A 16,921-nucleotide genomic window follows, 5' to 3' on the forward strand; every position below is an offset into this window, starting at 1 on the left:
ACATTTTCACCAGAATGTGAAGAAATAACAGAAAGCTACTGAAGTTAGCATGCTAGCCAGCTAGCAACAGCTCGTTTCGGTCCAATACTCCTGAGCTACACTCCACTGGCGCTCTGAGCTCCCAGTCTGTTCTAGTTTCTCTCAAAAAAACATCTAAAAAAGCTCAGTGTTTTGTCTTTATAGTGAAAATGGAGAAAGTAAAACAATGACATGAGCCTGTCCAATCACAGTCAAGGATGTGTGGCAGAAAAGTTAAGGCAGTCACTTAATTTAAAATGTCAGCGTTCACAAAAACTTCCAGGTAGTTAACTCCCGTCTCACACATTAGCTTACATACAAGTTGATTGTCTTTTCTAATTAATCTAAAACAGGTTTGATGCTGTCATATTGTTTACTGACGTTTGGTTGGAGACCTAATTTACCCGTTAAAGAAAACTTCAGCTTGAGTTTCAGCAAAACTGGCAGTGAGTCTGAGCTGCCCTGCCGTGCAGAGAGCGAAGACGCTAGCAAAACAATATAGTTCATGAGATAAGTACAGTAGAAACGTTAGAGAGGTCGGACCAACATGTTTATCTTTAAATGTTACACACATACTTGCTTTTTACCATAAAGCTTTAAAACATTTAGTGGACGTACACATGAAACTGAACAAGAAGTATTTTAGACTCAATGTAGTGACGTCTTTCAGCCACTAGGGGGTGCAGTGAACCGCCTGCTTATGCAGTTAGCTCAGTTAGCCGTGGAGCTAAGTGGCCCTATTAACTGCCTGGACCACAACCTTGGATGATGGTGGGAGTCACCGCGGTCAGCTGGGCTCACCTGCCTTCCAGTGAACGCCAGACAGGGGGAACAGTATGGAGGCGATTTACAGCGGCTCTGACCAGGACCGGAGGTGACAAAACACGGCAGGCGGGAGGTGAAGAGAAACATGGAGTCGGACATCGGTAGCGGGTGAAAACGTCGCGTAGAGCGGGAATATTTTCACATCTTGCTCTGTGAACTGAGGATCAATGTGGAGCAAGACCAGAGGAGACTGTGGAGACGAACCAACACTGTTCTGGTGAGTTTTATTACATTTAATTTGAGTTTGAACGAGTTAACGAGGGAATTAAGCTCGTCTCAGTTCAGTAAGAGAGTTCAGACGGTCTGTGGTTGTATTCTCTGTTTAATAATGACAATAGGTGGAAGTTTTTATAAGATATCCAATTTAAAATAAAGCTCTTCACTTCATCCTCCAGCCTGACACAAACATGTCTGTCGTGGTTTGTGATGTCAGCAGATCGGAGCGCAGCATCACGGCACGTCTTCACAGACGGTCCGACAGGTTTATGGCGTCCCGTATCTCTCAGAGCATGCTGGGTAGGATTCGGCCCCGCGGCAGATTGCTTTTGCACACTACCTTGACTCTGCACGCTCATCTGCATCCGTCTCTCTGCGGTTTCCTCCCTCCATCTCACGCTTGACGCGGGTTCGCCTCGCCACGTCGCGCTCGCCAACGCTGCCCGCTTGTGTCATGAAGCCGAACTCATGATGTAATGCTGCCTGACTGTGTGTGTGTGTGTGTGTGTGTGTGTCAGAGCAGATTGAGGATGACACTTGAAGCTGCTGCTGAAAACCCGTCGGTTGTGTTACTCTCTTCCTCTTCGTGTCCCCTCCTCCTCTCCCTCCCGTTCCCAGGACGAGTCCATGCTCCATATTTTTCCCCATGAGACGACGAACCAGCAGTGAATGTTCCTCCTGACAAGTGACCAACGGCACACGGTTTGTTTTCACTCACCGTCCTGCTGACACAAATACTCACAAGATTACAAAATGTGGATTCATCCGCTGCTGAAAGTAGTCCCCGACAGATGCATCATATCTGCATAAAAACTGCACCGAGCTGCTGTTTTAGGAAATTACTCAACATCTTCAACGACATGAAAGTATATATTTGTGTTTTTAAAGGTTTATTTGTCAGTTTCTCAGTTTGTTGTAGCAGCTTTTTAAAACCGACAAACCTCAGTTTGATTCAGTTACGATAATTCAACAGAGAAAAGCTGCAGATCGTCACATATGAGAAGATGAGAAGCTACAAATCTATATTTATACTTTCATTGTCGATGGAGTAATCAATAGATTGTCTAATTGGCTCAGCTCCACTGATGATCTCACACAGGAACACAGACTGTCCTGAACTGCCTCGTCGCCCTTGAGCAAGGCGCTGAACTGAGAGACAGAGAGAGAGTAAGTGTGTGTGTTTGTACTGACTTGTTTACTTGGTTATGTAACGCTGTCTCACACACACACACACTCACACACACACACACACACACACACACACACTCACACACACACACACACTCACACAGAGGGAGTGCCAGAATTCCTCAGCATATGTTAAACGGAGCTTCCCCATCTGTCTGCCTGCCAAAAACCCAACGCCACTCTCTTAAAGGAGCAGTTCACTTTAATAGACTCACACCATCACGTTGTCACTGCGGTTGAATCGTGTTGTTGTTTTTCTCAGCGCGACGTGTTTGACCAGAGAAACACCTGCTCTTATTGCTTCTTTCTCTTTTTCTTTTTTAAAAAGCTGAAACTCGTTTCCGTCCATCGGTGGCGTCATGTCTGATGGAGGGTGAACCGGGCTGAACAGCGCCCTCTGCCAGCACCAAACTGAACAACAATGTCCGGGGGCATCGAGTCCAACTGAAGGACAGGTTTTTTGTAGAATAATCAGAAAACAGCAGGTCTTATAAGCACCAACGCCTTCAGGCAATAAAATCCTCAAGTTACATCCAATGAGTGTTGGTAAACGTCATCTTAAAAACAAACTCGTTACGTTACAAGATCACTGCCGTCATTAAGTGGCTTGTTGCGTTACTGCGTTATCTACTGAGAGAATAGTACTATGAAGTATAGTCGTAGTGGGTCCGCCACATGTAAACAAAGTAAAGCAGTATACATTGTGTTTGTTTGTTCAGTTTATTCAAACAAAGAGAGTTTGTTTATTTAGTTTGTTTAGACATGAAATATAAAATCAGTCAGTGAAGTTTCTCCACAGCTGCTCCTTCAAATACAGATCTGCAAATAATGACCTTTTTAAACCAAACTGAAAATGAGCTCGAATAACCGAGTGGATCAGCTGACTGCCCTGACAAACACACACACACACACACACACACACACAGACACACACATACACACACACACACACACACACACACACACACACACACCACCTTGCACAGGGTCAGTCCCTCCTGTGGGATTGTGGGTGTTTTCCCTCCCGGTGGGACCGTACTGAGCTCAAAGAACAGAAGGCTAAACAGGAACAGATAGACCGCTGTGTGTGTGTGTGTGTGTGTGTGTGTGTGTGTGTGTGTGTGTGTGTGTGTGTGTGTGTGTGTGTTTATATTTGTATAAAGGTGTGTGTTCGGCTGAGAGCTGCAGTGAATATCACTAATTAAATTAAACACAAGTATTGATCTGATGATTGACTGATCCTGATCAATGCAAACATCGTCGCTGATTCATTTAAAGGGCCACTTCACCACATTTTTCAGCCTGACTCCCTCATTTCTGACGCGAGGAGGACACGTAACGTAACGACACAAAGTTGAAACGGTTTGTTGAATGACATCAGCAACAACTCATCAGACATCATCGCTGGTTTTCTTCTTCTATCACAGGAAACCTAATATTTGGGGATTTTGAAGCGTTGATGCAACAAAGAACGACTTCGCTTCGGCTCTGAGAAATTCTGACGGAGCACAAAAATGTGTCGATTAATCAAGAAAACAATCTTCATATTCATCCGTAATGAAAATGAAGGCTGATTGCAGCCGCACAGACAAAATGAACATGACATTTCTGAAGGGACGTTTTAGTGTCTGAAATTTGGGTTTGCTGCCTGCCGTCACCTTTTGATGCCAGCAGGAAACCCTCATTTTGGGAAGCGGTGCCAGAAAAGCCTGTGTGGAGCTGAGGTGGAGAAAAAAAACAAATGGCTATCAGCAGGGCTGATGAGAAGCTGTCGTCCTGCCCTGTTCACCAGCTCTCTCCTTCTTTTTGTCCATGTATAATAACAGTTATCTGCAGAGCTGGTATCACGCTGCACCAAACCATGAACATGCATCTTGTGCATGGAGAGATCAAAATATTTTTAGTGGTAATTTGAATATACTGACCTGTAAATTCACAATATCTTTAAAAACACACACAGCATTACTGCCACTCTACATGTTGGCATTTTATATTTCTTTTCATATTTCGCAGGTACTGCAGTTCACATCTTTGTCAATTTAATGCGGTGACGATGCCGTGGTAAAGGTCTGGTTAGTAAATAAAGCCACTTAGAAAACCTCCGAAAAGACGCTCCTCACATGTGCAGAACCTGCCTGAGAATATCATGTTTTTAAGTTTCCTTCAGTATCAAAGTAATCCAGTGACAGTTGTCTGTACATCCATGAGTGCACTGCAAACAGGAAGTGCTAACAGCTCATTCTGCTCAATTTTAACTGAGTTTTGGAGTTTGTTTTTTTTATTTTTGGTTGTTTTTTCCATTTTAAAACAAGCATCCAGCTGCTTCAGTTGTTCAGCAGAACGCTGCAACTCTGTTTTACTGTGAAGCTCCAGAAATGTTCCGTGGACTACGACACTTCACCTGACTTTATATCAGTGTGGAGGGAGGAGATGATGACTGGATACCTGCTTTTGTCGGCACGATCATGGCCGGCAATGTCCCGACGTTAAAAAGTACATTAGAAATAGTGACATTAACCAGTGAGCGGCAGACTGTCAGCTGGGTTCTTTTTATTTGACCTTTAAGACAGTTTGAAGGCGTTGTAATTGATTTCTAACCTCGTGGAGCTGATTTGTCTCATGTTAGCGAACAGCTGCCTTCTTCAGACACAGACCAACATGATGATCCCACTGGAGCCGTGTTTGTGTCCAGTATTCACTCTCCAGGAGGATTTTAATTAAGACTTTAGCTCATTTAATCCAAAGTTTTAAACATCTGGAGCGACTGCTGCGTCGTCTTCGTCTCTGTCTGTCCTGTTCTGTCTCTTCTTCATCATCCTCATCGTGTCTCATCTTCATCTTTGAGTGTTCATTCTGACTGTACCTCTCTCTGCTCGTTAGCATCAAAGAGTGGCACCGATCACACGCACACACACACACACACACACACACACACACACACACACACACACACACTAAGTATATGCAGGAGAGTTGCTGACACAGCATAAAGGAGCGAGCCTGTGATGTCAGTCGTTTCTCAGTGAGCTCACTCATGAAACACACAAACACACACACACACAGACTCACACACACACACACACAGACTCACAACGACGACAGTGAAGGAGACCGAGTGTAAAGACTTTATTCTACAAACTGTTTGGATGGAAGAAAATATTATAAACTCAAACTTCTCCTCCACCATCCTTTGTAGGAAGTGTGTGTGTGTGTGTGTGTGTGTGTGTGTGTGTGTGTGTGTGTGTGTGTGTGTGTGTGTGTGTGTGTGTGTGTTCTCTGTCACCATGGCAGCAAGGTGTTGATGAGGTCCCGTGATGGTCGACGGGGAAAGATGAGTGTGGTCCCTGACCTCACTGTCCAGAGGGATATCACACACACACACACACACACACTCACACACACACACTCACACACACACACACACACACTCTCACACACACACACACAGAAAGAGAACAAACTGTAAATGGAGCAGTGTAAAATAATGAAGGAAACAAACAAACAAACAAACAAACAAACAAACAAACAAACAAAGAGCTGAATGTCACCGATTGTTTCTCTTTCAGAGAGCGGTGCTGCTTTCACACTGATTTAAGAAGAGTCGCTGTCAAAGTTCATAATTTCTTGATCATCAGCAAAACATGTGAATGAATGAATGAATGAACACACGAGGAAGGAAAAGAGAAGGAAGACGGAGACGAGAGACAGAAGAGAGGAGACAAAGAGGAGAGAGGAGGTTAGGAAACAAACAGAGCAAAGGAGATGAGAGGCAGAGAACAGAGGTCACTCTCCAAAAAGAGAAACACAGGTGTGCCTGATGTTTCTGTGGAGTTGTAGCGCCTCCTGCTGGACAACAGAGGTCCTGCAGAGAGAAGATAATGTGGCTCCTCACTTCTTTCTCACAAACTTTTTCCCTCAGACGACCAAAACTGAAACTTTGTGTCGGGACACGGGGAAAAGCAGACAGCTGTTGTGTTGAACTGTTGAGATGCAGAACGGTTCTTAGATTTTAGATCCTCTGATGTGACGTCGTCTTCTTTTATTTATCTCTGCGTCTGCTTTTCTCTGGGACTTTGCCTGTTTTATCACTTTCATTCCTTTTTACTTGTAATGACTCATGTTGACATTTTGTGTCGTGCCTTCTTGTTTTAACTCACCTCAGACGAGGCTTCGTTGTGATTGGCTCGACTGTGGAGTGTTTATTCTGGGATGTTGTCTTCAGGAGTTTCCTGCTTTTTCTTGTCTGTCCAAGGACTTTGTGAACTCTGTTTTTAAAGCTGCTGTAGAAATAAAGATTGTTATTGTTATTATTGTTGTTGTTGTTATTATTATTATTGTTGTTGTTGTTGTTGTTGTTATAGGACTCAAAGCTGATTTACTTCCTGCTCAAATTGTTTCTCTGCTCTCTTGCACATTATGAAAAATAATGGGGGATGCTGCGTTTCTAAAAAGGATTTTACTTCACAAATACAAAATAATAAAACACAGCAACGTCCTAAAACTCCTTTCACTTGAGAATAAGAGAGAACGAGAGTAAAACTTTAGTTACATTTACATAAAAACCAGGGTTACAAACAACACATTTGTTCTGAATAAAGAAACAAAAAAACATTTGTACGAGACAAATATTTGGACCTCATTCTTCCTGAACCCTGAACGTGGAACAGTAAATAAAGACATGTTTGTGTTTCATCCACAGACACAAGACAAGTGTGATAAAATCCATGTGCACTGGCCCAGAGTGAGCTTCCTCTCAGGGAGCTGCACCTGCAACATGAGTGTGTCTGCTATAAGACTGTGCAGGACACGGACACAGGAAGTGGGGGTGCTGAGGGGCCTGCAGCACGGCCCCAACAACGCATCATACAACCATCAGCTGATTGATGACAGTGTGCTGTGTGATTGGATCTCACGATATGCAAAGAAACACGTCCACATGCCAAATTTACCATAAGGCCCAAATATTTAAGGACTTGTCTCAGTCAGAGTTTCTTCAAACTCATCAATGATCAAAACTGAGCAGTTTTCAAAGGGAGTCTGGTGAATTTCTCTCCTCTTCATCTCCTGGCTGTTGCTGACTGCAGCTGCTGTGGCTGCTCTGACCTGTACATACATACGTCCTGTATCGCTGCAAGTCTGGAATCTGCACAAACTTCTCAAATGTTGTCAAATGTTAGAAACTATTTGCTTTAAGTTATTTTGTAATTGGTATAAAACGTCCAGCTTCCCTGGTCACACAGCTACAGTGAGACACAGCAGTGAACATGGGACATTTAACAGCAGATAAAGAGCAGACGTGACCTCAGCTGCTCGTTTGTTGCTTTGGACAGCAGGCGGCGCTGCTGCATCAACAGCGAGCTGAGACTCAAACACAACAGTGTGTTTTCACACAGTCACACAGGGAGACGAGCTGGACTCGAACCTGTGACATGGACATGTTGTAGTGGCACATTCAGACATTTACACAGTGTTTAAGGGGGAAACTTTTGTTAAAGTTCACATGTGATTTCCAGTAAATGGCAAGAGGAGGAGCAACACTGACGGGGACATGAAAGTGAAAGTGTTCAGACTCCATTTTGAGTCGACAGCAGCAGGAGGAGGAAAAGACGTCTGAGGCAGAGGTGAGTTTTATTTCTACATTATTGTTTTACAGTCAAAGTCTCTGATTCATCTGTGAGAACAGCGGGATCGGCTACAAAATTCACATTGAACAAGAGACAACAAGCTCATATTTAAAGAAAACTGACGAGAGGCAGGATGTTTGTTTACTCTGTGTGTGTGTGTGTGTGTGTGTGTGTGTGTGTGTGTGTGTGTGCGGTGTGTGTGTGTGTTGCTTCCTCTTTTCTCAGTCTGGGTTGAGAAAAGAAGAAGTATGAAATGATTAAAACTTGACAGACTTTTCTCGTGACTCTTGTGCTCTGAGCTCAGTCAGTGTTATGTTGCTGATTTCTCAGACTGACTCAAGTCCAGGGGCCTGTTTCAGAAGCAGGTTTAGTGAAAACCCTGACTTAGTCAACCCTGAGATGAGGGAAACTCTGGTATTTCAGTTTCACAAAGCCAGTTCAGCTCAACTCTGAAGGCAGTGGCAGACACGGCGTGTCCGTTTCTCGAGGAGCCAGTTGATGTCGAAGCGCAAATACTCCGCAGAAATCTCCGTCGGGATTATCAGACCCCGATTGGATGTTTTATCATTATCAGCGGTCTGATGATCCAGACAATAATCCAACCCCCCTGCTGATGCACGAGATGGAAGAGCTGTCAGACATGATATGCTTCAACCATTTCTAACTGACCCATCACCTCCCTAGTGTCAAAGAAAGACAATATGCCTCTTATTTTATGAGGTCTTCTTTATTTCCTGGAAGTACAAATGTTGTACAGTTCATCTTTTGTTGTTGAAACAACTGAAAATCATCCACCTGTGGGCACATCACCCACCTTCAACTGATGATCCAGCAGTTGTATTTCCATTTGTGTCTTTTTGATCTGCAGGATCTTTGATCTTATGTGATCCATTTCCAGATTTGACTTATTGATTTGTGTCTGCAAGTACACCTTGTACAGTTGTTTCACAGGGAGCTATAGGAACACAGATGACGTTGAATTTCACAGTGCCATGTCTACTCAGTGTCATAGTAAGTTGTGGGTCAATGCTGAACAACATCTTACTGAGGAAACCTGTGCTGTGGAGGTTGATGGACCCTCTTCCTCATTGTAATTCTCAGCATTGCTGTGTTAGAGAGAAAGAAGCTGCAAGTTGCATTGTGGAACAACACTATCATTAACTGAAACCAGAGTTATTTTAAAGAGGTGTGAACCACAACGGGCCTTTCTGCAACTTCCCTCTCTGTGGCGGCAGATAGGGCGTCTTCATCATCCTCTTATGTAGGCCCTTGTGTCCTGGGGCGTGGCCGGCTCTGATGAGCTCCCCCCAGAGATGCCCTCAGCAATAGGTCGCCCACTGTTCTGACTGAGGGCATCTCTTCAGCCTCTGTGAGCGTGGACGCCACCTGCCTCAGCCTTTTTTCTGTTGGCTATACTGGAGGTCAAATTTGAACATGTCCAGAAAACACAAATTTGGAGACATGCATGTACAACAGGCATTTAGGTGTGGCTTTCATATAGACAATATTAAATACTGGCAGGGATGGGATGGCTGAAGATTTGGCTTTTTCTTTGTTTAGGGGATTTCCCTAATTACTTAAATATCACTATCACATGTTGAATGTAGTCACTGAATGCTGTTTAATGAGGGCAGGCTACACAACACCACAATTGCTTGTAATTAAATTATACCTTACCTGTTTGGACTATATTTCTATATTTCATCTTCAGTTGCTGCCAGGTCCGTTTTGTGCCTGTTGGGTTGCACCTGTGCGCTCAAACACACATATAGAATATAAATGTTGAATGAGTGGAACACTCAACACGAAACATTTCTTTTTTTTCTCCAATTAATACTCACGCATTGACTCGGTCAGCAATTTTCTGCCACACAAGCTGTCGCTCTTTTGCTGCTGCCCCAGTGTTGCTTTTTCTTTTGAAAATATGCTAATGTTCTGCATATGCAGTCATTAATATTTCCAACTCCACTGGGGAGAAGTAGGAGGATCGAGGCTTTTTTCACCAGTTGCCATGGTGGATCATGTTATCTGCGTTCCACTGATGAGGGCTTTTTATATCCTCATGCACGAGCTTCACTCAGGGGAACCTTGACTCAGAGTTGATTGAACTAATTGTTAACACCTGTTCTGAAACCGAAAACTCTGAGTTTGACAGCTCAGAGTTGGTCAACCTAGAGTTCAGGTTTTGACTCAGAGTTTGTTAAACTTGCTTCCTGAAACAGGCCCCAGAAGACGACAGCAGTTTTGTTTTATGAATTTTATTGTCAATATTTTCTCTGCCACTTCAGGTTCACCTGACAAAATAGTTTTAAAAAGTTTTCAGTAAAACGTTTTCACTGTGTTACATCCCCGGCTCCAGGGAAGCAACACAATGAAACAAGGGGGACCAACACTAAGTGCAAGGCGGTTTATTAATATAAGAAAACACAGAAAACAGGACAAAGGGATGAGCAGCCAGGGATGCTGCAGCATGGCCTGCTGTCAATGGGAGTGTGAGAGAGGGAGAAGGAGGTGTGGCCTGCTCTTTTAAGCAGGAGGCCATGTGACCGCGATCAGCACCAGGAAGTGAGAGGGCCTGGACAAAAACAAAAGCACAAGCAGGCAAACAAACATAATATAAACATAACACAAGGCCTGTAACACCCCCACCCTTAATATGGTCGCCCAGGGACAACCTAACAATAACAGAAATAAGGCTAAAGACCCTCAGGACCTTGAGGGCATCAGCCAGGACATTGTCCCGGCCACGAACATGGCAAATCTTGAGGTCATACCCCTGTAGAAAAAGACTCCACCGCATGAGTCGTTGATTGGTGCCAGTCATGCTGTTGAGAAATACCAGGGGATTATGATCGGTGTACACCAACAGGGGGGCACCTGAAACATAGACATCAAAATGTTTTAAAGCAAGAATTAACGCAAAAGCTTCTTTTTCAATAGTTGAGTAGTGCTTCTGGTGGACATCAAACTTCTTAGAGAAGTAGCACAGAGGATCAACTGCAGTTAAGTACTGATGGGTGAAAACAAATCGCTTCTCATTCGCACGAGGCGGAACTCAGAAGTGCGGAAGTGCAGCGCCCGGACAGTCGATGGCTGCACATAACAAGGACACAACGCGAAATCAGACCGTCACCCTCTGCAGTAAAAGTGTTGTCAAAATGTTTTGTTTGTTTTTTGGTCTGAGGGATTTTATGCTCAGATGTTGTTTATTTACTTATTTTTGTTTGAGAGCTGTTTGTGATTTTGGTTAAAGCAAAATGTTTTGGGGTTTTTGTCTGAAGAATTATATTGTTCATTGCACATAACAGGATGTTGGTCTGTTTTTTTATGTTAGTGATTCAGAATATGCTGAAGCTGTATTAATTTACTACACGTTTGCTGCTGCAGGCACACTTTTCTTTTCCTGTTGGGTCAAAGCTGGGGATCTGCTCGCAAATGTAATAATAAATAATAATAAAAGAAATAACGTCTGCAGGCAGGAAGTGGAGACTTTGAGTGGACAGAGCAGGACATCATACTGAGGGACGTCCCTTTAATTAGACAGAGACAAGGCCGATCTTTGTAAATGTCACTTTTGTTTAGCGTCACATTGGGTGATGAGTCTGCAGGCTTCACCATCTCCATTTTACACCCTCCTCCTCTGCATCTTGTTTCACCTGTTTGTCCTCCTTGTCTTCATGTTGTTCTCCTTCCATGTGCTACATATTTACCTCAGTGCTTTCTGAAGTGCAGAAGATGAGTGATTGTGTGGAGGAAGAGGAGGACGGAGCAGAGTCTCCAGTCTCCAGCTGTCTGTCTATGAAGAGTGACTGGTCCAAAGGTTTTCCACCGAACTTCAGTACTGAACCTGGACCCTCAGACACACAGTAAGAAGACTGCCATGTTTTTAATCATCAAACTGTCAGTATCAGCAATTTGTGTATTGACATGAAATAAATACAAACATGTTGGTGTTTCCAGAAGTCAGTACCACAGACGGAGAGAAGAGTCTTCAGTCTCCAGCTGTCTGTCTATGAAGAGTGACTGGTCCAAAGGTTTTCCTCCGAACTTCAGTAATGAACCTGGACCCTCAGACACACAGTAAGAGATGTGTATAAATATATATATTATATAGTTTTATCATTGCCATTAAATGGTTGTCGTGAATTATTTGTTTTACTGGACATTACATTAGAAAAAGTGGTTTGTGTTTTATACTTTATACAATTACATATCAGCAGCATCAGATTGTTCTTGAATGAACTGGTGTGACAGTGGCTCCTACAGAGTGATGCATTATGGGTTGTCTGTAGTGTTAACGTTGGATAGTGAGTTGCTCAAGTCCATTCATGGTGTTTGTTAGTCAGTCAGTCCCAAAAGTTAAAGATGACTCATACAGTGTGTTTTTTTGCGATGGAAGAAATAAATTCCTGAGTTTGACAACGAGCCAAAAAGTATCCCAACATCTTTACTGTCAAAGGATCAAATGATCTGTTGAAAAGCCGAGAATCACCACTGGAACGTCCGGATGAGGACGAGCACAAAGATAAAGTCTGAAAAATGATGTCATGCTGCCAGAGAAAATGTATTTGTTTGCTTCTGCAAGTCTGACGAGAGTAGGATACTGTTCACATCTGAACCGATACCAGTACCCAACGGTACCTTTTGATACTTTACTCTCTGTCTAATAACAAAACATGTAAATTCAGTTCTAAGCTGTTAAATCGAGTCACTTTAGAGACAATATATCATGAGTCATATTTCCAATAGCAATGTACGTTGCATGTGAGTCAGTTTTATTTCAGCAGCGTCTTGCTATACTGCGTAAACAGACTATTTTTCAACTAAACAGCGACATTAAGCTGTTCCTGCTGCATTAAGTAATTAATATAATTATCCATTATGTCTTAGCATCGAGCTAACAAGCAAAGCGCTTGTTATACTAAATAAATTTGGGAATCAAAGAATGCATGCTTTAATATTTCCTCAGACAGTATGAAGTTCACGTGTTATTGGTTTTCTACAAAGGTTTGAGACATCCTAAAAATCACTGCCCACTATGTTAGTGAACTAAACAGCAGGGTGGTCAGTAAATATCAGACGCAGCCAAAGTCAGTCACCCTGCTGTTTACAAAACCCAAAGCCATCCTACAGAAAACAGGTTTCAGCTTCTGTCATCGTCAACATAGATCTGTTGTGTGACTAATGAGGTTAAACATCTTTATCAATAAAAGCATTTACAGTTTGAAACATCAGTCACTGCGTTGTGAGGCTCGACCTGCTGTGACTGAGATTGTTGTCTTATCAAGAGGAGAGTATCTCCTAGTTTGATTTAGTCAAAGCTAAACATAAATAAATCTATGGTCTCTAATCAGGTTGATTTTCCTTTATCTCTTCAGAAAGACAGAGGGAAGTGTTTCTGTGGAGGAGCAGCTGTCCTGCTGTCCAGTGTTAGTCAGTCAGACCAACACTGTACAAAGTAAGACTGTACATCTGTCGCTGATGTCTTCATGTCTGAAAACAGGAACGTTTTGATTTAATCAAGATTCTTGCTCTCAATTTAATCCCAGAATATTTTCTTCTCTTTCAGCTGATAGTGTTCTGCAGGAGGCTTTAGATGAACATAAGATCAGTCTGAGGAGGAGATGTGAACGTGTGACTGAAGGAAGTGATGAAAAAGGAAGTGATGAAACGGGAAGTGGAACCCTCCTCAACAGGATCTACACTGAGCTCTACATCACAGAGGGACAGAGTGAAGAGGTTAATACCCAACATGAGGTGAGGCAGCTAGAGACAGCTTCCAAGATGGAGACCCTCCATGACGATCCAATCAAGTGCAGCGACATCTTTAAAGCCTCACCTGACCAACAGAGACGCATCAGAGTGGTTCTGACCAACGGCGTCGCTGGAGTTGGAAAAACCTTCTCAGTGCAGAAGTTCACTCTGGACTGGGCCGAGGGCTCCGAAAACCAAGATGTCAGTCTGCTGGTTCTGCTCTCGTTCAGGGAGCTGAACCTGATCAGAGATGAGCAGTACAGTCTTCTCAGGCTGCTCCATGTTTTCCATCCAACATTACAGAAGGTGACAGCAGAGAAGCTCTCTGACTGTAAACTTCTGTTCATCTTTGACGGCCTGGATGAAAGCAGACTTTCACTGGATTTCAAGAACGATGAGGTCGTGTCTGATGTCACACAGAAGTCATCAGTCAGCGCGCTGCTGACAAACCTCATCGAGGGGAAGCTGCTTCCCTCGGCTCTCGTCTGGATAACTTCCCGACCTGCAGCAGCCAATCAGATCCCTCCTTCATGTGTTGACAGGGTAACAGAAGTACGAGGCTTCACTGACGCCCAGAAGGACGAGTACTTCAGGAGGAGGTTCAGTGATAAAGATCTGTCCAGCAGAGTCATCTCACACATCAAGACCTCCAGGAGCCTCCACATCATGTGTCTGATCCCAGTCTTCTGCTGGATCACTGCTACAGTTCTGGAGCACATGTTGACTACAGACCAGAGAGGAGAGCTGCCCAAGACCCTGACTGACATGTACTCACACTTCCTGCTGGTTCAGACAAAGAGGAAGAAGCAGAAGTACGATGAGGGACGTGAGACGAGTCCACAGGAGCTGACGGAGGCTGACAGGAAAGTTCTTCTGAAGCTGGGGAGGCTGGCGTTTGAACATCTGGAGACAGGAAACATCATGTTCTACCAAGAAGACCTGGAGCGGTGTGGTCTTAATGTCACAGAGGCCTCGGTGTACTCAGGAGTTTGTACAGAGATCTTCAGAAGAGAGAGTGTGATCTTCCAGAAAACAGTCTACTGCTTTGTTCATCTGAGCGTTCAGGAGTTTCTGGCTGCAGTCTACATGTTCCACTGTTACACCAACAGGAACACAGAGGTCCTGAAGGCTTTTCTAAGAGACTTCAAACTCAGGGACTCAAAACCAAAGTCTCCCTTTAAGAAGATTTCTGAGTTTTTTGGCCATGAGACCTGTTACCCATCCCTGGATGACTTCCTGAGGAGCACTATGGAGAAATCCCTTGAAAGTAAAAATGGCCACCTGGACCTGTTTGTTCGCTTCCTTCATGGCCTCTCTCTGAAGTCCAACCAGAGACTCTTAGCAGGTCTGCTGGGTCAGACACACAAGAGTCCAGAAATCATCCAGAGAGCCATCAACAACCTGAAGGATATGAACAAAGATGATGTCTCTCCTGACAGAAGCATCAACATCTTCCACTGTCTGATGGAGATGAACGACCACTCAGTTCATCAGGAGATCCAAGAGTTCCTGAAGTCAGAGAACAGATCAGAGAAGAAACTCTCTGTGATCCACTGCTCAGCTCTGGCCTACATGCTGCAGATGTCAGAGGAGGTTCTGGATGAGTTGGACCTGCAGAAGTACAACACATCAAAGGAGGGACGACTGAGACTGATTCCAGCTGTGAGGAACTGCAGGACGGCTCTGTGAGTCCAGATGTGATTATCAACATTATAAATCAGTGTAGATTAGCAGTTTAATTCTTCAGATATACAAACTATAAAATAATTTATTTTGAAATAACGCTTACATTTTTAACTACAATTGTGATTATTTTTAAAAAAATGTTTCACTTACCATGAGTGCAACAATGTAGATGTTTCAGTTGGATGTGTTTATAGCTGTCAGGTTGTTGAACTCAGTTATTCCATTTATTTCTAATGATCATTAAATGTGACAGTTTTTCTTCTATGAATCTTTCTTTGGGTGACAGAAGAAACCCTGGTGAAACTAATGAAAGAGGTTTTTTAACCACTATACTGAAGAGTTTAAAATAAGATCTGTATCATTTTTCATGTGATGTTTCTAAAGTCCTTGAGAATTTCTTTCATGCAGTTATTGTTCTCATTATGTCGGTTTAGAGACATTTCACAGTGAGCAAATGGACCAAAAAGTTCCAGCTCAAATTAAAGCTTCTACTTTACCTTTTATACATGACATGAGATTTTTTTCTGACTTTACTCTTATTTAGTTTTAATCTTTTACGTATTTTTGTTCTGTAGAATCAGAATCAGCTTTATTTGGCCAAATATGTGTTGACATACAAGGAATCTGACTCCAGTTTATCATTGCTCTCAGTGTAGTTACACAGAAGAGACATACAGCTGGAAAGGAAAACACCAAAACTGAACCAACAACTAGATGAAATGTAAAGAATAAAGAATTGTGAGTGGTCAGGACTGCAATGTACAATAGCATCTGAAAAGACAGTAGGTGTATAAATCAAAATCACCAATGGCAACACCATAAAAGTGTAAATCATACAAGTCTTTATAGAAGTCAACTGTTCTGAATCACATCTGTATTAGCTGGCAAAATATGAATCATGTAAATGTAGATTTCTAAGATGGTTTTTCAAACTTCAAGCTCATCCATGTTGAATTCGGGAGGTGCACGATCATTCAGCAACATGATTTGTGGAGCCCACATTCTCGACACAAGACGTGCGATGATGTTAATTTTGGCACTCACCCTCATGCTAACACTGTGTTGGGCATAAACTAATCTAACTTTTTGGCAAAAGACACAGGATCAGATCACACTGACAGACTGTGGACATCATGGAAACCCAAATGTAACTACATTTTCTCTTCCTTCATCTGCAAGATTAAAATAAAACAAAGATTTAAAGTCTGCAGGTTTTAGAGAGTGATGAGAATAACTGTTTCATGTCAAACACAGATCAGATGAAGGTTTGCTGACCCACTGATGTAAATGGCAAATGTCAATCAGAACAGAATGTTTCAAACTGTTTTGGCATCAAATGTATGAAGTAAATATAAAGTGTCCTCTTTCATAATAACATTTTTGTAATATCTGTGTCATGACAGACTTTCTCGCTGTGGACTCTCAGAGACTCACTGTGAAGTTGTGGCCTCAGCTCTGAAGTCCAACCCCTCCCAACTGAGACAGCTGAACCTGAGTGACAACAGCCTGAAGGATTCAGGAGTGAAGCTCCTGTCTGTTGGACTGGAGAGTCAAAACTGTGCTCTAGAGAGTCTGAGGTCAGTTCATTGTCTTGTTTTTCCATATATTTA

At 43.0% G+C, this 16,921-nt stretch overlaps 1 protein-coding gene across 1 annotated transcript; it reads left to right on the top strand.

Annotated features, from left to right (window-relative positions):
- Positions 1–11,837: 11,837 nt before the first annotated feature.
- LOC141014254 (protein NLRC3-like) lies at positions 11,838–15,314 on the top strand. The gene is made up of 3 exons (XM_073487978.1): positions 11,838–11,951; positions 13,250–13,329; positions 13,441–15,314. Exons 1-3 carry the CDS (start codon positions 11,884–11,886, stop codon positions 15,312–15,314), a joined length of 2,022 nt encoding a protein of 673 aa, XP_073344079.1. The 5' UTR covers positions 11,838–11,883.
- The last annotated feature ends 1,607 nt before the right edge of the window (positions 15,315–16,921 follow it).

This window comes from Pagrus major, chromosome 19 (assembly GCF_040436345.1).
Source record: "Pagrus major chromosome 19, Pma_NU_1.0".
Lineage (NCBI taxonomy): Eukaryota > Metazoa > Chordata > Actinopteri > Spariformes > Sparidae > Pagrus > Pagrus major.